Source organism: Dipodomys merriami, unplaced genomic scaffold (genome assembly GCF_024711535.1).
Source record: "Dipodomys merriami isolate MVZ:Mamm:240054 unplaced genomic scaffold, mDipMer1.0.p SCAF_1231, whole genome shotgun sequence".
NCBI lineage: Eukaryota > Metazoa > Chordata > Mammalia > Rodentia > Heteromyidae > Dipodomys > Dipodomys merriami.
In genome coordinates this window covers 127814-147907 of record NW_027202529.1, presented here as the reverse complement: position 1 = coordinate 147907, position 20094 = coordinate 127814, and the positions used below count along the sequence as shown (strand labels likewise).

Below are 20094 nucleotides of genomic sequence, written 5' to 3'. Positions count from 1 at the left end.
TGTGTGTGTGTGGTTAAAATTACTATCCTCATTTTACAGATGGGGCCACAGAAATGATAGACACAGCTGGTGAGCGAGCATCCCGTGGATTCTAGGAGACTTTCCTTCCACTGAGGCCCCTTTCCTGTGGCTGCCATTGGTGATGGTGGTGGTGGTGTGTGTGTGTGTGTGTGTGTACGTGCGTGCGCATACCGAGCTTATCTTCTGGTTCTGTAGGTGAGGAGTTGGGAGATCTCAGGGACAAGAGGAGAAGGTGGGTTGAGCACCCCAGTTTCTGTCCAGAACCAGGTCTAAAATATCTCTGCACAGCAGCAGGAAGGCAGCACAGAAGGCGAGGCAAGCCTGTGGAGTGGGAAGGGGGTAAGGGGGTGGGCCTGCAGTGCCCATGGGGCAGGTGACAGCGGTGGCAGAGTGGCTGCCACCTTCTAGTGCTGAGCCCTTGTGACTGGAAGCAACCCTGAAGTTGCTCTGCTCCCAGATAGAGCTGGAGGAGCACAGATGCCCTGGGAGGCTTCACCTGAGCCCGTCACTCGGCTGTCCCGGGCTGAACCTGTTCCTTTTCTTAGCTGCCTCTCCGCCTCTGAGTGGCTTGTGTCACATCTGCTGGCGTTGCCATGACTAAGAAGATGTCACTCATCTCCGCTGGGTACTTTGTATTCTGCTCCCCGAGTGGAGAATGCCACAATCCTCTGATTCCTCTCCAGTCCTTGTCATGTTCTTCATGTCAAATCAAGTCCTCTTGCTGCCTGGGGGTTGGTCCCGCTGCTTGGTTTGTGGGTGTGTGTGGGGGGACTGCTGGGTTTGAACCTGAACCTCTTCAGGTCACTCAAAGAGAGGAAGGGGTGTAATCAGTAAAGTGACAGGCATCTGACCAGACAAATATTCCAACAGGCTTTGGAGGCCCATGTTCTGGGTATGAATCTCTGCCTCATAACACCCCAAATCAGTTAGTGAGGTAGGTACTTACCTACTCAAATCTCACTTCATATCCTTTTACTGAGCACCTACTATGTGCCAAGTCCTGGACCAGAAACAGCATCCTCAGCCTAAGCATTGGTAGGGCTTGAACATGTCTAACAAGTGTGTCTTTGGGATTTTTACCTTGAACTTTCCCAAATGTCTATATATAATCACCAAGCCTGCCTCAAAGGCTGAGCTGGTCAGGAATGGGTGAGACCCAGACCCTCCCCTTGAGTTCCCAGGGCAGCCAGTAACATCTGCAAACTGCAGGAAGCTGAGTTCACATTGGTAGAGGTTGGGGCAGTTGCCTCCCGTGGAGATTCAGCTGGCTTTGGCAGGGCTGTAGACCTGCCTAGGCCAGGCTGGACCACCTGGGCCTGGGCACTGCTCCTTTCCACCAACAGAGGGCGCTTGGAGGGCTCCCAGCCTGGCAGTGGGGTGGAGGTAGGAGAGGAGGAAAGGATAAGAAAGGTCTATCAGGCCCGGGGCTTTCACCCTTGGCCTTTCAACATGGTTTTGCTTTGGCCAGAATGCATGGTTCAAGCTGGGTCATTTTTTTCCCAAGTGAACTCTTTAGGGCCCCTACTGCTGAGGGTGGCTCACAGTAGTACCGTTTCCTTCTTGGGCCATGCCTCTGATTAGCACCTGGGTCGCTATTCAAGGATGGCCTCCACTGGGCTTCACAGCGCAGAATCCAGGACAGACAGGGTAGGCTGTATACATGGCTTTCCTTCTGCTCTGTCACTCAGAAACGGGAGGCATTCCAAGAACCCCATCAACCAGCTTTCCAGCCGTTCTGTTCTGGGGTGTCTCTCCTGTCCCTGATGTGGGCAAGCACTGTAGTTTTTCTAAGGTTTCCAAGACAAGTCCTTAAACGCTTCAGTCTGAGAGCTGCTGCAGGTGGTCTAAGGACTAAGGTCTGTGGTCAGCAGTCCTGGCAGAAATGCAGTCGGGAAATCTTAAAAACAACAGCAGAAACAAACTAACAGAAACCCACCCATGTCATTTAGAAAATAATTTCAGGCTTAGAGAAATGTTGGGACAAATAATTTTAAGATATCTCTAATAAATGTGAAACTTGGGAGTTTTCATCCTCTCTCTGAATCTTTCTTGTTTTTCCAAACTGTTCTTGAGTACATTACAGAGCCAATGACCTTTCATTCCTAAACCTTTCAGAGTTCCTAAAATCAAGGACATTCTCTCCCAGAAACAGTACAATGAGCAGAACATGGAAAGTAACATTGACAGGATACATTTTAGCTAATCTACAAAAGTCTTCTCATCTCCATTTGTCTCACTACAATGCTTTCTAGCAAAAGAGAGAGAGAGAAAAAACCCTGCTAAAAGCCTATGGGTCTGCACATTTCTGTCAGGTGACTGATTTTGTGACATGATCCCTGGTGTGAGCTGGCTTGTAAGTGTTTCGTGTTAGACACACTAGGACAATTTTTTGGCCGGAACCCGAGAGCAGTCACGTGTTTGCAGCCTGTCCTACAGGATAGGGTGTCTCTGTAGCCCATTCCTGGGGAGGAAACCATTTTTTTCTTTTGTTAAGGTGGTACCTGCCTGCCAGGTTCCCAAGCTATGCAGTGACTCTTCCCTTTTGATGAGGAGATACCACGAGACCATATTAATATTCCATGTCTCATCAAGCTAAATTCTTTCCCACCGATTTTAATGATCTCTGATTGCTCTTGCCTGTAGTAACCAGAGCCAAGCTGTGAGTTTCTAATTCCAGCCTTCCTTCAACATTTCTCAATGGTGATCCACAAAAGAAATCTCCCATCTCTTTCCTGCACTGACATATCATTCACTTCTATAACTCTCAGATTCCTACTTTATTATATGCATAATAATCTGTTACTATTAATTTGGTACTCAAACTAAGATTTGACTAAGGGGACCCCCCCCAAACCACCTCCTGTATCCTTGTTTTAAAAAATACATTCTAAAGAAACCTCCCTTTCCCTCTCTCTCTCTATAAAGTATGGTAAAATACACATCACATTAAAATTTCCATCTTTGCCATTTGTACACAGTGGTCAGTACATTTTCCACAGCATTAAGTACATTGCTGTGGTCCAACCTTCTTCCACATGGCTCTTCTTATCCTGAAGAAGCCTGTACCCTCTCACTGGTACTCTTCCATGCATTCCCAGCATGCAGAACCCAGGCGTGGGCTCTGTCCTCAACGTAGTTATTTAGAAAGAATGAAGCGGGGCACTGATGGCTCACACTTGTAATCCTCGCTACTCAGAAGGCTGAGATCTGAGGGTCGTGGTTCTAAGCCAGCATGGGGAAGGAAAGTTGGCAAGTGTCTTATCTCTACTTAACCACACACACACACACACACACACACACACAGCCAGAAGTAGAGCTGTAGCACAAATGTTGAGTGCTAGCTTTGAGTGGAAAAAGTCAAGGAACAGCACCTAGACCCTGAATTCAAGCTCCAGTACTAGCAAAAATAGTACCCCCCCCCAAAAAAACCCTAATGTCCACACCTCTTCTTGCTTTCTTTTTCTTGAAATCAGCATGAGAAATGTCCAGTCACTGGCCACTGGCCGCCCTTTTCCGCTCTGGCACTGGGGCAGGCCGCGGGCATTCTTCAGGCAACTGCACTCACCTGCTTTCTTACTGGGCATCTAGCTGACTTCCGGCCGGTTGTGGTTTAGAAATAGGGAAGATCACACAAGGCAGCGGCGGGGCTGCAGGGGGCTGGAGCTCCCAGGGGACGAGGCAGAGGAGGAAGAGCTGATGCTAGGGTCTCCTGGATCATGCCTGTCATGACCTCTGATGCACTCGGCTCACCCCAAGAAGTGATCACAGGTGATCACGCACTTCCTTGTATTGTTCTCTGCCCAGCCGGCTGCCATGCTGAAGACAGGGAGGGAATCTTTACAGGGTGCAAGTGAATGCACCCTTGGTGGCCACAGTCTTCACCTGTATGGAGGGGATGAAAGTCCTCAGTTCTTTTGTTGGAAAAGTCCTAAGGGTTGGGCCACTCCTTAGGGAAGTGGGCCTCTGACTTTAGCCAGGTGCCCTAAAGACATGAAGGGAAGTGGAGGCGCAGGTGGACCCCACCCCACTTAGGGTACTGTGGTTCCCTCCGTGTTTAAAATGAGGAGTTTCAGTTAACCTGGAAATTGTGTCTTCCTTCAAGCGACTGATCTAACTAGCAAAGCTGAGGGTCTCCGAGTAGGAGGGCTGCCCGCCTCCCCAGCAGTCTGACTCCAGACCGGCCCTACGCTTGGCAGGGCTGAGTCTGTCTGTTCCCCTTCCTCTGATGAGACCACATCTCAGCATCGTCCATTCTCCGCCAGAGGGGGTCAGGGAGGGGAACTTTGACCGTGTTCTCTTGCAGTAGCCATCCATGGAGCAGAAACAGGGTTGAGGCAGCTGGCTGAGGCCCGGTTGAGAAATGCGTTTCCCACTGTCCCTAATGCCGAAGGGGCGCTCAGCAAATATTAACCAAGCAGAAGAGGCTTGCATCATCTGCATGCCTGGTGTGCTAAGTTCCTCCCTGGAACACATGGGGGAGGGGAGGGGCGCTGGCAGGGGCTGGGGAGCCACGGAGAGTGGGTGGCATGCAGCCCAGGGATGGTCCTGGGTTGTTCGGAAAAAACTCTCCCGTGAGCTTGTCCAGACCCGTCCAGAACCTTCCTTCCCAGGAGAGAAGCGGCGCATGGTGGGTCAGCTTTGTGTTCCTGGCTAGACCAGGGCCAAAGGCAAATCCAAGCCTTGTGCTGAAACCCCATTGCCCAAGGTCCCCCTGGGGTGCTGGAGAAACCTCTGCCCCCCCACCCCCACCCCACCAGGGCTTGTCTGAACCCAGGAGCCTGCGAGCTCCCCCCGCCCCCCCCCCCCAGCCCATGGTTCCCAGACTGTGGTTGGGTGTCACTGCGTCTCTTGCTCTGGGCATCCAGTAGGGAGGATATCACAAAGCATCCTGAGTGACAAGACATAGACAGTGGACAGCGATCGCACAGCCTGGGTGGGGGAGCCCTGAGCCAGGAGAACCCCCAGGCTGGACTTGGCTGGGTTCCCACATGGCTCCTTCTAACTAGACACCGTGATGGACTTTCTAGGCAAGGATAGGAGTGGTGGACAGGCAGACTTCCCTTAGGGCTCTGTGCTGTCAGCCCCAACCTGTCACGGGCTCTGGCTGGGGGGGGGGGGAGGGGAGAGAAGGAAGGTGATGTGGGTGGGGATGGTGGGGAGTGGGGGTGGGGGGAGACCAGGAGTAGAGAGGATTCAGTCAGCAAGCCACTGCCTGGGCCTGCTCAACCCTAAACACACCTTCAGCTTCCTGAGTCACCGCCCTTCTAGGACCAGCTTTTAAAGGAGGAAGTAGACAAAAGTCACCTGTGAGGTTTTCCCTAGGGACATCGGGCCTATGATTTTGCCACCTGCATGGCATCAGGGGACTGGAAAGACATGGGGGAGGGGGCTCACCCAGAGATCCCTGGGGACTTCTCAGAGGATCAATGTGGAGGTCCGTGCAGGGAGCCCAGCCCTCTGTAGCAGAGGCCGGTGCCCCCAAGTCCCTTCACCCAGGAGGCGCAGAGACCAGGCTGTGAGCAGGAACTCAAAGGGTTTAGGACCCCTTTCCTTCCAAGTAGGGTAAACTCAGCCCCTCCCAGAGCATCCTGACGAGGCTGGAGCAGCCTCAGGCTCCGCTTCACTCCTGAGATGCACAGTGCACATTTGTGGAGGGGTTTGGGGTGCAGTTCTAGAAACATCACAGGGTAGGCACCCTCAACAGGACAGAAGCGCAAGTAGGGTGGCAAGATGGTGGGAGCAGACGGTTCACCAGGGAGCATTGTAGTCACAGAGATGGGGGGGGGGGCCCTGGGGTCCCAGGACAGCTCAGAAGGCAGCAAGAGGATTCCTAAGACGGGAAGTTCCCAGAGCACCCTCTGCTGGCTCGCAGGCACTATGGCTCCTCGCAGAAAGCTACAAGGATTTCAAGCTTGGCTTTTATTTCCTCAGCAGGAAGGCAGAAGGGAGGTGTCCCCAGCTTAGCAAGTTCCAAGTCCTGGCCTCCCTCCCTCAGCACCTCCCATCGCTACCTTCTCCCCGCCCCCACTACAGCCCATGAGCCAATGAGATTCCCGGTCTCTGGGATGTCCCCTGGGGGCCACCTGAGCTGGATGAGGAAACGCCTTTCTTCCTTCCTTCTTTCCTTCCTTCCTTCCTTCCTTCCTTCCTTCCTTCCTTCCTTCCTTCCTTCCTTCCTTCCTTCCTTCCTTCCTTCCTCTCCCTCTCCCTCTTTTTGGCAAAGTGGAGTCGGAAGGACCAGGCTGGCCCTGCTGGTTAGACCCACGGGGACCTGTGTCCCGCCCAGCCTCAGTAGGTCTTTCCCCGGCCCTCTGAGATGGTCTTTCCCCGGCCCTCTGAGATGATGCGCTCTGGTCGGGCACGCATGTACCACTCTACCCAGGAGCCATCGTAGATGGGCACGTCGGCCTTGCCACAGAGGTAGGCCCCCAGCGCCACGTGACAGGCCGTGACGCCAGAGCCGCATGTGGCCACTATGGGCCGGGACAGGTCCACCTTCCTCTCCTCGAACAGACGGCGGATTTCATCGGGACTCTTCTCTAGACCGGACTCGGTCAAGAATTCTGTGAAGGGGATGTTCACACTGTTGGGGATGTGGCCAGGTTCGATGCCTATGGCAAGAGAGCAGAAGGGAGGGAAAGCATGTTAGAATGGTATAAATGGTGTTCCAGGACTGAAGACCTGCAGTGCTGAGAAGATGCCAAACCTGTGTAGTCCTTCCAGCCACAAAACTCAGGCATTAGTGAGAGGCAGTCCTGTGGTACAGATGCTCGGTAAAGAGCCACCTAATGGCCAGGCCTGGTAGTACATGCCTGTGTTCAGGAGGCTGAGACAGGAGGATCATGAATGTGAGGCTACAGTCTGAGCTACATAGTAAAACCCTGTCTCAAAAACACCCAAACACTCAGCTAAATTAGTGCATCTACAAATTGCCAGCTGAGGGCTGAAGACTCAGACTCCGTTAAAGCCATTCTGGGGGCCAGGTCTCTTGACTCTGCCCCCTGCCTGTGGGGGTGACAGAACAAGAGACATAGTCCCTGCCCGGCTAGAACTTGCAGCATGGTAGCCGAGGAATGAGGATGACTGCCAGTGTGGTAGAGGTGAGAAGAACAAAAAGGCTCTCTGCTGGCCCCAGGTGGGTGCAGCACAAACAACACTCATTTTAAGAGTTGGTATTTCTGCATGTCTGCTTTGTGCTGGCCACCGTCTAGATGCCCGCAGTGGCATTTTTCTCTTTCAGCTCTCTATGGGTGAGGAGTGAGCACCCCTCTTTGTACCAATGAGAAGAATAAGGTTCCGAGAGACTAGCTTGCCCCAGCTGCAAGTAGGCAGAGGGTTTCAGGCCAGGTCATCTGAGACTAGAAAGTTAGCGCTTCACAGCCTGGAGCCTCAACAAGCAAAGACCGCGTCCCTCTCTGCTGGGCTGAGATGGTGAGCTACAGGCAGGTGCACGTGGCAGGGCCGGGGGCTGTGCAGCGGGCCTGGTGAGGGCGGTGAGCGACGTTCCTGTGCGCTGCCAAGCCTTTACCCCTGTCAGCTTGACCGCGGGCCTCGAGGCGTGCATCACTCACTCCTTGTCACAGTTGGTCGAGGGACCCCCGAAAAGAGCTATGCACAGAGCAGCGAGTTCATTCTACCCTTCCTCCCGCCTCTGCGTGTGCATACGTACTGAGTCTGAACTCAGGGCCTCAACATTTCCATTCAGGGAACTAACACTTGAGCTCTGTCCCCAGCCATTTTTTGCTTTAGTTATTTCTGTGTGTGTGTGTATGTGTGTGTGCACGCGCACACGTGTGCACACACACGTCCCAGTACTGGGGCTTAGACTCAGGGCCTGGGGGCTGTCTCTTGGCTTTTCCCCTCAAGGCTGGCACTCAATAACGAGCCCAGTTCCATTTCTAGTTTTGGCTAGTTGATTGGAGATAAGAGTCTCACAGACATTTCCTGCTTGGGCTGGCTTCGAACTACAATCTTCAGATCTCACAGGTAAGAACGGTCTGCTACATTTAAGGATTTTAAGGTAAAAAGTCTGTACCTTGGACATATAGACACAACTTTGTTAACTTTTTTTATTTTTTATTTTTTTTTGTCGGTCGTAGGGCTTGAACTCTGGGCCTGGGCGTTGTCCCTTAGCTCTTCAGCTCAAGGCGAGCGCTCTACCACTTGAGCTACAGCGCCACTTCCGGTTTTCTGGTGGTTTTATTGGAGATAGGAGTCTCACGGTGTCTCCTGCCCGGGCTGGCTTTGAACCGCGATCCTCAGATCTCAGCCTCCTGAGTAGCTAGGATTACAGGCGTGAGCCACCAGCGCCGGGCTACAACTTTGTTAACTTTTTAAATTTGCGATTGGTGAAATCCACAGGTGCAGAGCTTTTGGACATGAAGCCCAGTGCCTCTCTGAAAGGCCCCATGAGCATGGGCAGGGCCAGTCTGCTCTGTGGGGGTCCTCCTGCAGTAGTCGGAGCTGTCCCACTGCCTCGCATCGGGGGAACCAGCCCCTGGCACCACCACGGGTGGCAGCAAGCACCTCTTCAGTTCTCCCGTCCCAAGCCTGGCCCTTGTGAGACTCTGTCCCCATGTAGCCTGGAGGCCTGCCCGTGCTCCTGTGGCCTGCAGGTTAGAGCAGACCAGGACCTGTCCCAAGCTGGGTCCTGCTTCCTGCCACTCCACACTGACCCCACGCATGCCCAGGGCTGGGGCAGGGCAGTTTGGGTTCTCACATTCTCACGTGGCACCGGGGGTTACAGCTTGAGGTTGGAGAGAACGTGAAGCAGGTGCTGTCTGGATTTCAAGGGAGAGCAGGGCCTGGAGGACTGAACTCCAATCTTGAGCCCAGGGGATACGCTCGAAAGACCGCGGCTAGCCAGGTACAGATGGTTCACACCTGGAATCCTAGCTACTTGGGAGGCTGAGATCTAGGGATCACAGTTCAAAGCCAGCTTAGGCAGGAAAGTCTGTGAGACTCTTATCTGCAACTAACCAGCAAAAAGTTGGAAGTGGATCTACGGCTCAGGTGGTAGAGTGCTAGCCCTGAGCAAGGACAGTGCCCAAGCCCTGAGTTCAAGGCCTTAGAAGTAGTCCATGTTCACACACACACACACACACAATCACTCCTCTCCTAAAAATAATAAAAGACCAGGACAAGGCTCAGACAATGGCTGGGGCTCCGTCAACCCCAAGCCCAGGGCTTACCCTCTCGGGGCTCGGGCTCGATGCCCCGGAACCGGCCAGAAGCGCGGGCGTCCACCACTTGGAAGTGCCTGGACTCCAGATTGTCCTTGATGTCCTCAAAGGTCTTGAGGAAGGAGGTGTCCAGCTTCGCGTGGAATGTGGCCGGCTTCGGTTGGGTTTTGCCAGCGCTGAGGGGAAGGCCCTGGCTCATCCAGTGGCGGAGGCCTCCGTCGAGGAGTGACACGGTGTGGTGGCCGAAGGCACGGAACATCCACCAGACCCTGGGTGCCGAGAAGAGACCTTGGTCGCTGCCGTCGTAGACCACGACGTGCGTGTTCTCACCCACGCCCAGGCTGCCCGCATACTCGGCGAACTGCTTGGCACTGGGCAGCATGTGGTCATAGGGGGATGTGTGGTCACTACAGTGATCCACATCGAAGAAAGCAGCGCCTTGGATGTGGCGTTCTTCAAACTCACGTCGTGGGTTGCGGGCCATCTTGGGCAGATACCAGGAGGCGTCCAGCAACTGCAGGGGCTTCCCGGCGCCTGGTGACCTCAGGGCTTCGGCCACCCACTGCGATGACACCAGAGCGCGGAAGAGCTGAGGGGTGACCATGGCGTCAGTGACACTCTGCAAGGCAGGGGACACGAAAGCTGTCAGGAGGGGGGGGAGGAAGAGGCCCTTCCCACGGGGAGAGGATCTGCACTGCTGGGCGCTGCTGGGCGCTGGTTCACAGGAGGGTCTCCAGCACCACAAGGCAGGGTCCAGACAGGCACACACTGCTGGAGGTGGGGTGACCCAAGCCCAAACCCAGACTCCGGTGACACTGGGCCTCTCTTGCTGGGTCCGGGCTACCTGTGAGTGAGCCCTGGCTACCTGTGAGTGAGCCCTGGCTGGCATCATAAAGACAAGCAGGGTCAAAGTCTTAGCCCCTCCCTGAGATGCACTCCGGCTTCGTTGGCAGCCAACCAAGTCCTGGTGGAATTCATTAGCTTATTCACCAGGCATCCTATGCCCTATATTCCTTTTGGGGCAGAACGTGCTTGCTGGGGCCCACAGAGTCCTCCCAGCCCCCGTGTACCCCACAAAGAGGGTAGAGGGGAGACAGTCCCACCAGTGGGAGGATGCCTCCTAGGGGTTGGTACAAATTGTCACTGAGGGGGACACCGGGGTGCACAAAGTCTGCTTCCTTCCCTAAGTCAGGCCCTGTGCTGGATACTGAGGGACTTGACTTTGCCAAGGCCCCTGTATAAAGAGGAGCCTGCTCAGTGGACGCGATTGAGGAAGGGCCTGGGTTCGGTGTACGCAGAGAAGCCCCTACGGGGGGGGGGGTGTCGGGGTTTGGGGGTATGTGTGGAAGGAACAGCTCTAGGAGGAGGTGTTTGACCTTTTCAGGGGCTCAGCTTGACTCTAGGATAAGGAAGTGGCTGAGGGGCTTTGGCTAAAGGGTAATTCCAGTATCACCGGAGCTAGATAATTCTGGGGAAGGCAAGGCATCTTTGAAAACCTCCATCATGACCAGAGCAGCTCCTAGAGACACCTGGCTCATCACTTCCCAGGATCCATTTAGGGTGGAGATAACTCTGGCTGGGAGTCAGAGGTCCCCCTTCCCCAGTACAAGTTCCACTGCACGGCTTAACTGTTGTGCAGGAATGTTGGGGTATGAGGCTCATTTTTTTTGGGGGGGGGCTGAACTCTGGGCCTGGGCGCTGTCCCTCAGCTCTTCAGGTCAAGGCTAGTGCCCTACCACTTGAGCCACAACACCACTTCTGGCTTTTTCCTGCTTATGTGGGGCTGAGGAATTGAACCCAGGGCCTCATGCATGGGAGGCAAGCACTCTACCACTGAGCCACCTTCCCAGCCCCCATTTGTTTATCATTGAGTTTCCCACCTCCCTCTCATAGATATTAAATGAGGAAAACAGAGGTACCGCCGCAGTGTATGAGCTATGTCTGGCCAGAATAATCATTAATCAGTTCCATGAAATCCCAGGATTTCTTCCATTACTTCCCAATAGCAGTAAATCCAGAATTTTAATTTCCAGGGGATACAATTTCAGAGGAGCCCCATTCTCCTGGCTTGATTGGCACAATCAGTAAGGACCTGGGGCCTTAGAGGAGGGTCTGTGAGGGCAGGCCATGGGTGTCCCTGAGGGTCAGGGATCAAGCAAAGGGACCTGGTACCTGTGAGGCACGGGTCAGGATCACTAGGAAGAATTTTGGGAGTGTGGGGGAAGAACCATAGGACATATAGAATAGCCCCAGGCCCATCTGAAGGCTAGTCTGAGCCCACGGCCCATTATTAGAAGCTCAGACACTTGGATCTTCCAGGACCCTCCTCTTCCTACTATCAAGGCTCCAAGGTTTGATGTGTGTGTGTGTGTGTGTGTGTGTGTGTGTGTGTGTGTGTGTGTGTGTGTGTGTGTGTGTGGTGGGAGGCACTGGGTACTGTCCCTTAGCTTTTGGCTCAAGATTGGTGCTCTACCACTTGTGTGTGTGTGTGTGTGTGTGTGTGTGTGTGTGTGTGTGTGTGTGTGTGTGTGTGTGTGTGTGTGTGTGTGTGTGTGTGTGTGTGTGTGTGTGGTGGGAGGCACTGGGTACTGTCCCTTAGCTTTTGGCTCAAGATTGGTGCTCTACCACTTGCACTCTCTCTCTCTACTTCTAACTTTTTTTTGCTTTCTTGCCTGGGCTGGCTTTGAACTGTGATCCTTAGCTCTCAGCTAGGATTACAGGTGTGAGCCACCCAGTACAATATTTGAATTTTTATTTTAATTTTATTTTACAACATGCTACAACAAACATTTCAACGAAATACCAATTTTTAAAGAAGGGGGTGGGGTGGGGAGGGACGCCAGGGGATGGCTGCCCAGCGTGACTGCACAGTCTGCAAGAGCTAAAGTTAGAGTTAAGGGAATTTTGCCAGTTGATGTTTAAACAGTCCTTGTTACAAATTAACTTATATAAATTCAGTCAAGAAAATTCAACCCAAAGCAACTGCCAGAAAAAGTCACAAGTTTTGGGTTTTTTTTTTTAAGGTAAACAAAGGCAATTCCCCCTCCCCCTTCCCCCCCCTTCCCCCCTCGGCCCTGGGGCCCGGCTCTGCCTCTCCTGTGTCTGGGAAAGTTTCTGGCCTAGCGCGGGTCCTCATGGACCGACAGGGAGGCTGGCCAGGCCCAGGCCAGGCCTGTGACAAATGTCACTTTCTTTCCCCTCCAGTAAATTCTCTGCCAGTTTCCTGCCCCCCTCCCGCGGGGGCGGCGGGGGGGGGGTGCTGGGGCTCAGGGCCCCCCCCACCTGGGCCTCCCCCAGTGGCCTCTTTTTGGTCCTCCAGCCCCGGTGGCACCAGGCCAAGCCCCCCCCCCCACGCGCCGCGCCCTGGCCGGTCTGCGCGGGGTCCCCGGCCGAGGGGGCTGCACTCCTCCCGAGGGTGACTTGGGGGAGCCCTGAACGCCCCCTCTTTCCTAAACGGCGCTTCCGCCTCCGGCCGGGTCCCACGCTGGCACCCCAAAGACCGCCCTCCCCCTACGGAAAGGCGGTGGGCCGCGGTTCCCCGGTCTCAGGGCTCCCCGGCTCCGCCACGGCACCCCCATCCCCGCGCCCGCAGAGGTCCCCTCCCCGGGCCACCAACCTGCAGCCCGCCGAAGGGAGGAGACTGGGGCGCGGCCCCCGCGGCGGCCCCTGGGAGCCCCGCGGTCCGCGCCTCCCACCGGCCGGGCGGGAGGGGGGGCGTCCGCGTCCCGCGGCGGCGCCCGCGCCCGGAGTCCGCGCTCCCCGGCGGCCTCCCTCCGGGGCGCTCGGAGGCGGCGGCGCGGGGCCGGGGGGCGGCGAGCCGGGGCCCGGCGCCGCGGCGCGGGCCGGTGCGGACGGCCGGCGAGAGGCGCCCGGTTCCCCCACCCCCCCGCGAGGTTCGCTCGATGGTTCGCGCCGCCCGGGGGCGCCGCGGGCTCGGGGTTTAAAGGCGGGGACGAGCGCGGCGGGCGGGGACGAGCGCCAGCGCGCGGCGGCCCGGGCCAGTGAGTGCGGCGGCTCCGGGCGGGCCCCACCTGTGGCTTCGGGGAGGCCCCCGGTGGCGTGAGCGGGGCGGACTCTGGGGCGTAGTTTCCGAAGCCAGGGGCGGCCGCGGCCGTGGGGTGAACCCAAGCTGCCGGGAGAGGGGGCCGGAGAGGCAGCCAGGGCGGTAGGGGGAGCCCCCTGCGTCCGGGGCGCCCCGGTTCTGCCCTCCTAGCCAATCGGGCCTCTCCGGTGCGTGTGGTCCCGGTTCTCCCTGCAGGATCCGGAGGGGGAGTGGTGGGTGCAGCTGGGTGAGCCGAGCCCCCGCGTCCCAGTGCGCGCGCGCGCGCGCGCGGGAGCTCGCCCGCCCCCTGTGCACGCGGGGCGCGGGGCGCGCGGTGTGTGCGTGGGGGGGTACACGGACCCCTCCCTCCTCCCCCCCCGCGTGCATAAACAACACGCGCCCGGCCCCACCTCCCGCCCCGCCCCCCGGCGCAGCCTCTTAGGCCGCTCTCTTTCCTGGTTCCCGCCCCGCTGCCAGGTGACACGCCGAGCCGACACCATGGTTCAGCAGGTGCTGTACCGGGCGCTGGTCTCCACCAAGTGGCTGGCGGAGTCCCTCCGGTCCGGCCACTTGGGCCCCGGCCTGAGGGTGCTGGACGCGTCCTGGTACTCGCCCGGAACCCGCCGGGCGCGCCAGGAGTACCAGGAGCGCCACGTGCCGGGGGCCTCCTTCTTTGACATCGAGGAGTGCAGGGACACGGCCTCCCCCTACGAGATGATGCTGCCCAGCGAGGCCTTCTTCGGGGACTACGTGGGCCGCCTGGGCATCGGCAACGACACGCACGTGGTGGTGTACGACGGCGACGACCTGGGCAGCTTCTACGCCCCGCGGGTTTGGTGGATGTTCCGCGTCTTCGGCCACCGCACCGTGTCCGTGCTCAACGGTGGCTTCCGGAACTGGCTGAAGGAGGGACACCCGGTCACCTCGGAGCCTTCACGCCCCGAGCCCGCCGTTTTCAAAGCCACCCTGAACCGCTCCCTGCTCAAGACCTATGAGCAGGTCATGGAGAACATGGAGTCTAAAAGGTTCCAGCTGGTGGATTCCAGAGCCCAAGGACGGTACCTGGGCACGGAGCCGGAGCCGGATGCCGTGGGTAGGTCGCCTGTGCTCCCTGGGGAGGATGGAAGTCAGGGCCCCCCGGGCCCTATCCAGGATTTTGTTCCCCTGCCCTGCCCACCCTGGAAGCCTTGCTGCCCTTCTGCTAACAGGGCAGGGGTGGGCTTCTTCAAATTGTCACTGTGTCGTTTCCAGAGCTGTGCTGACAAGTGGCTTCCGCAGGGGTGACTGGTGACAGGGTCCCCCCATGTCCTCTCCATACACTCACAAGTACCAAAGGGCATCCTGCTGTGAGGGCTGAATAGAAGCCATGTCAGGACACCCCCTGACCCCCGGAAACCTCATAGGCACCCACAGTGCCCTCCTGGCATTGGAGGGGCCCGCTGGCCTGGGCCCCTGTCTGGGGTTTGCAAAGGCCATGCCAGTAAACCTTCCCCAGGCAGCTGTGGAGCAGTGCACATTGTAGATGCTTGGCCCTGCATTGTTGCCCCAGTGAAACCCTTTGTAAGTTACTTGCTCAGTTCAATGGCAGAGTCAGGACTTGAACCCCATGCTACTTTGTTTCAAACCAGCAGCTAGAACTGGGCATAGCCCTCCCAGTGCCAGGAAGGTGTCTGGCTGAGATGGTTCTTGGGCTCCCTGTGCACAAGGGGAGTACAGGGGCAAGAGAGGAGCTTCTGGAGAGGAGGTGCTGCTTCTAGAAGCTTCTAACCACAGAGGAAATCTTGCCCTTCCTAGCCCCAGGACCTGTGGCCAGCATCTCCCTATGAGAGCAACTGCTTTGCCCGCATTTAAGTTCTGTACTAACTTTTACCTAACTTGTTGCAAAATGTCTCTTCCTTTGTGGGCCCGAAGTGGGAAGGGGAGAATGCTGGGAAATCTCTTTAGGAGTCTTAGAGCTGGACTTGGTCACCTCCTGGGAAGAGGGGAGGGGTGAAGCACACAGAAGCGGGGTCGAAGGCAGGTCAAGGCTGCACACCTAGATAGCAGAGCTGGAGACTGCAGGGCTCTGTCCTCCAGTCCTCTTTTCCAGGCGCCTGCCCTCCTTGCCCGGCGTCATCTCAGAAGGTCTAGTGAAGAATCATACTGCTGGCATGGGCAGCTTGCAGCCCTTCCTGGCCGGAGTTCAAGGCACATTTTGTTGTTAGTTACTCGGGGTGAGGGCAGTGGAGCTGGTTCCTGAGGCGTTTCTAGCCTTCTCAGAAACACACAGAGAAATACCTGATGCCAGGCACAATTACTATTCCCATTCTACAGATGAGGAAACTGGGAGGTTTGAACTCGTGCCTGTGAGGCAGGTCTCTACCACTGAGCCACGCCCCCTGCCCCAGCCGTCCTGACAGGGTGTTGCCCCTAGCCGAGCTGGAAGCAGGGTCTTAGAAGCTTGAGGCACTTGTCCATCCTGGGCAGGCGGCTGCCCTGTTGCCATTTTTCTAAGGTGGGGGGGGGGTGGTAGGAGTCCTGCAGGCCTGAGTCTTTGGGTGTGGCATTAGGTGTGGCTATGGTGCATTTCCCCACTGGGTGCTGTAATTCATGGAGGAGCAGCACCGGCTGCCCCTTTAGGGCTGCACGTCGGCCTTGCTCTCTTGCTCCTGGAGAGGTAGTCAGGACTGGGGGGGGGGGTGATGACCCGTGGTGAGCCCTGGAGAGCACTTTTGTTACAGAACCTGTACCCAGCAGTCTGTTCTTTCTGGAACAAAGAGGGAGGGCAAGGGCACTGGTGCTGCTGCCCAGGGGAGGGGGGGGCTGGGAGAAGGATTTTCTCTACCGAGGCAGGTGCAGAGGGGCTGGGACTGGACACTGGGTCGGCAAGCATCAAAGCAAGCCTAGTTCCCAAGGCCAGTGCCCGTGTGTGCGTGTGTAAGCAAACACAGGGACCATGTTGTGAGGAGAAAGGTCACTGTACACAATATTACTTCATTGTTTCATCATAGGACTAAGAAACCCCTCTGTCCCGGCCCCTCCTCCAAGGCTGGCGGGTAGGACTGCAGGCCCTGGATTCCAAGGTCTTTAAGAGGAAAAGTGGAAAAGGCCCAAAGCAGTGTTCCTGCCCTTCAGTGTACACATCCAGCTAGAACCTGATCATCCTCATTTGCCAACTTCACCAGCACCTTCTTTCCCCCAAATCAAACACTAATTCTAGACCTCTGAGAAGAGGAGGAGCAAGAGATGCTATTCATCCTCCCCCTATCTCAGCCTCCTTTTTCTGAGAGGCTCTGGGAGTCAAAGAACACACATACCTTTGCTGCAAGTTACCTGCTCTCTCTGAGCTGGAGCTCTCCATCCATGCCGGGACAAGCAGCTCCCTGGCTTTGTGAAGGCTGGGGAAGGTCTTGAGAGGACCCAGAACAGTGGTCTGTCCACTGTGGGGAGGGAAGGCAGTAGCCTGCAGCTGGGGATGGACAGGGAGGGAGGGAGAAGCAAGAGGCCCAGCCGGCCTCTGATCAACATGGAGCCGTTGCTCCAGGTGGCTGTTCTCCAGAGTTTTCTGTCCTAGGCCCATGGGCTCATGGCAGACCTTCCCTCCCTGCACAGGCTGTGGCTCCTGCACATTTAAATTCTCCAGGCACAGGCCCTGAGCCCAGCTCAGGGGTGACCAGGAGGACTCCACTCCCCCACCCCCCGGGCTTCATCCCCAGAAAGGCCCTCCTTTGTAGAATCCTTCCATTCTGCCAAATGCATTCCCCAACGGCCCCTGCCTGCAGGCCCCAGTGCTTGAAGCTGGGTTTCTTGGGGAGGTCCACCTTCAAAGCTGGCAGTCACCAGTGCCACTAGGGCAGGGGTCAGTACCCAGCTGACCAGTACACCCAGACTAACATCTCCATGCGGACAGGATGTGATGGAAGCTGGGCACCGTGGCTCACACCTATAATCCTAGTTACTCAGGAGGCTGAGCTCTGAGGATTGGCATGCAAAGCCACACCAGGCAGGAAAGTTCATGAGACTTTTTTTTTTTCAGGCATAAAAAGTTTATTGGGGGGAAAGCAAACTGCAAGCCTGCAAGAGATGGAGCCATGCAGAAACAGAGGGGAAGGAAGAAGAGAAAGAGAGAAAAAGAGATTCTTATTTTCAATTAGCCAGCAAAAAAAGCCAGAAGTGGAGCTGTGGCTCAAATGGTAGAGCACCAGCATTGAGTAAAAAAGCAAAGGGACAACACCTAGGCGCTGAGATCAAGCCCCTGTACTGGTAACACACACACACACACACACACACACACACACACACACACACACACACACGAGGTAGAATCACAGCGGGAAGAAACAGTCGTCGGTTGTCGTTTACAAGTAGGGACTTGTGTAGTCAGGGGACTTCTGTGCTGATCATTCTGGAACTTGGGGTTCTAAAATAGCTGGCTTCATTGTGCATCTGTTGCACCAGGATTATTAAGGGGTCAGTTACTAAGGGTCACCAGGGGCTTTTACCTACATCAGGGCAACCTTTCCCAGCCTGTGAGGTGAGAAGGTCGTCCCCCATTCCACAGCAGGTGGACTGAGGCGCAGTGCGGAGGGGTCTGCCGCTTCCTGATGAATTGGGTTGAGGGTATGGCTTACTGGCTGACTAGGCTTTGGCCGGTAGGCCAAGCCAGCTTCGGCCATGCTTATACTCTTTGCCTCTCTTGCTTGCATGTGAAGTCAGTTTTGGCACAGGGCCTCACTGGGTATGAAATGGTTCTAGAAAGGACCACAGAGTGAAGGCCAGCTCCTCCTCTCTGCTCCCCTCAAGCTTCTGGTGTCATTTTTCAAGCTTCAGGTATCATCATTGTATCCTTCCTTCCTTCCTTCCTTCCTCCCTTCCTTCCTTCCTTCCTTCCTTCCTTCCTCCCTTCCTTCCTTCCTTCCTTCCTTCCTTCCTTCCTTTCCTTCCTTCCAACCTCTTTCTTTTTTTTTCTTTCTTTTGTCGGTCAGGACCTGGGTGCTGTCCCTGAGCTCTTGCTCAAGCCTAGTGCTGTACCACTTTGAACCACAGCTCTACTTTAGTTTTCTGGTGGTTAATTGGAGATAGGAGTCTCATGGGACATTCTTGCCTGGGCTGGCTTTGAACCACAATCCTCAGATCTCAGCCTCATGAGCAGCTAGGATTACAGGCGTGAGCCACCATTGCAAGCCTGGCTTACAAAGCTATCTTTTTTTTTTTTGTCAGTCGTGGGGCTTGAACTCTGGGCCTGGGCGCTGTCCCTCAGCTCTTCAGCTCAAGGCGAGCGCTCTACCACTTGAGCTACAGCGCCACTTCCGGTTTTCTGGTGGTTTTATTGGAGATAGGAGTCTCACGGTCTTTCCTGCCCGGGCTGGCTTTGAACCGCGATCCTCAGATCTCAGCCTCCTGAGTAGCTAGGATTACAGGCGTGAGCCACCAGCGCCCGGCTGCAAAGCTATCTTTAGAGTCATGGCTGGTGCGGCCCCCATGCGTGCATCTCCTCACCCTAACCCATGTCCTTTGTCACCATCCAGGACTGGAGTCGGGGCACATCCGCGGCTCCCTCAACATGCCCTTCATGGACTTCTTGACAAAGGATGGCTTTGAGAAGAGCCCTGAGGAGCTCCGGGCCATGTTCCAGGCCAAGAAGGTGGACCTGGCACAGCCCCTCATCGCCACGTGCCGCAAGGGGGTCACAGCGTGCCACATCGCACTGGCCGCCTACCTCTGTGGCAAACCTGACGTGGCCGTCTACGATGGCTCCTGGTCGGAGTGGTTCCGCCGGGCACCCCCGGAGACCCGGGTGTCCCAAGGGAAGGGCGGGAAGGCCTGAGCGCGGCCTCTCCAGCGTACTAACTGTAGCCAGTTTAGAGAGGCTGGCATGGCCTGCCGCCTCACACCTGCTAGCCAGAGGAGATTGACCCGTTTTTAGGATGGCACAAGAGCCCACCCTTTTCAAACATCTGGAATAAACCACCTTTTTCTGAGTCATGTGTCTGCCCTGGGTTCTGTCCCTGCCCTTCACTTCCATCCTTTTCAGATTCCTCAGACCCCCCCCCCTCCCCCCAACAAGCCTGCAGCTGTCGGCCACCCCGAGGACACATTGTTCAGTGGTGACAGAGAAAGCCATTGCTGCGTATGTCAGGTGCACTCTGTCCTGGAGCATGCTGGGACCAACTGGCAAGGCCCGGCAGGAAGTGGGTGCCAGAGAGAGGAAGTCAGTGCCGGACTGGCCCTGTCTTTCCAGCTGCGGGAGGGTGGGGAGGACTAGGGACAGCTGGCCTTCCAAGATGGCGTCACACACCCTAGGATCTCTCGGGAGCTGGGGCCTATAAGCCCGCAAAGGGAGGCAGAGGGCTGTGGCTTTAGTGCCCTTCTGGCTTCAGAAAGACTTTGCTGGGTGGCAGTGGCTCACACTTGTAATTCAGGTTTGCAGTTCAAAGTCAGCCCAGGCAGAAATGGGACTCATTTCCAGCTAACCACCAAAATCCAGGAGGGGAGCTGTGGCTCAAATGGTAGAGTGCCAGTTGAGGGAAAGAGTTAAGAGGACTATGCCTGGGTCCCGAGTTCAAGCCCCAGGACCAGCATTCACACACACACACACACACACACACACACACACACACACACACACACACACACACACACACACACACACACACACACACACACACACACACACACACACACACACACACACACACACACACAGAGTTAACACCGTGAATCCCTCACTCCACGGGAGAGAGGCCCCTCACCGTACCTTCCATTTTAATCTTCCTGCCCAATCCCTGGTCCCTTGGCATCCAGGACCAGCATTCACACACACACACACACACACACACACACACACACACACACAGAGTTAACACCGTG

The 20094-nt window shown here is 56.2% G+C and overlaps 2 protein-coding genes across 3 annotated transcripts; one reads left to right on the top strand and one right to left on the bottom strand.

Moving 5' to 3' along the window:
• Positions 1 to 5925: 5925 nt before the first annotated feature.
• LOC138823822 (3-mercaptopyruvate sulfurtransferase-like) lies at positions 5926 to 12904 on the bottom strand. Of its 2 annotated transcripts, none has more exons than XM_070017384.1 (3): positions 12820 to 12904; positions 9213 to 9822; positions 5926 to 6632 (listed from the first exon to the last, which is right to left on the bottom strand). In XM_070017384.1, exons 2-3 carry the CDS (start codon positions 9805 to 9807, stop codon positions 6310 to 6312), a joined length of 918 nt encoding a protein of 305 aa, XP_069873485.1. In that variant the 5' UTR covers positions 9808 to 9822; positions 12820 to 12904; the 3' UTR covers positions 5926 to 6309. The 2 variants fall into 2 exon arrangements, with proteins under 2 accessions (XP_069873485.1, XP_069873486.1); XM_070017385.1 differs by lacking the exon at positions 12820 to 12904 and adding an exon at positions 10048 to 10059.
• Positions 12905 to 13697: 793 nt separating this feature from the next.
• LOC138823823 (thiosulfate sulfurtransferase) lies at positions 13698 to 19205 on the top strand. Its single transcript, XM_070017386.1, has 2 exons — positions 13698 to 14338; positions 18753 to 19205. The coding sequence occupies exons 1-2, from the start codon at positions 13744 to 13746 to the stop codon at positions 19049 to 19051; spliced, it is 894 nt and encodes a 297-aa protein (XP_069873487.1). The 5' UTR covers positions 13698 to 13743; the 3' UTR covers positions 19052 to 19205.
• The last annotated feature ends 889 nt before the right edge of the window (positions 19206 to 20094 follow it).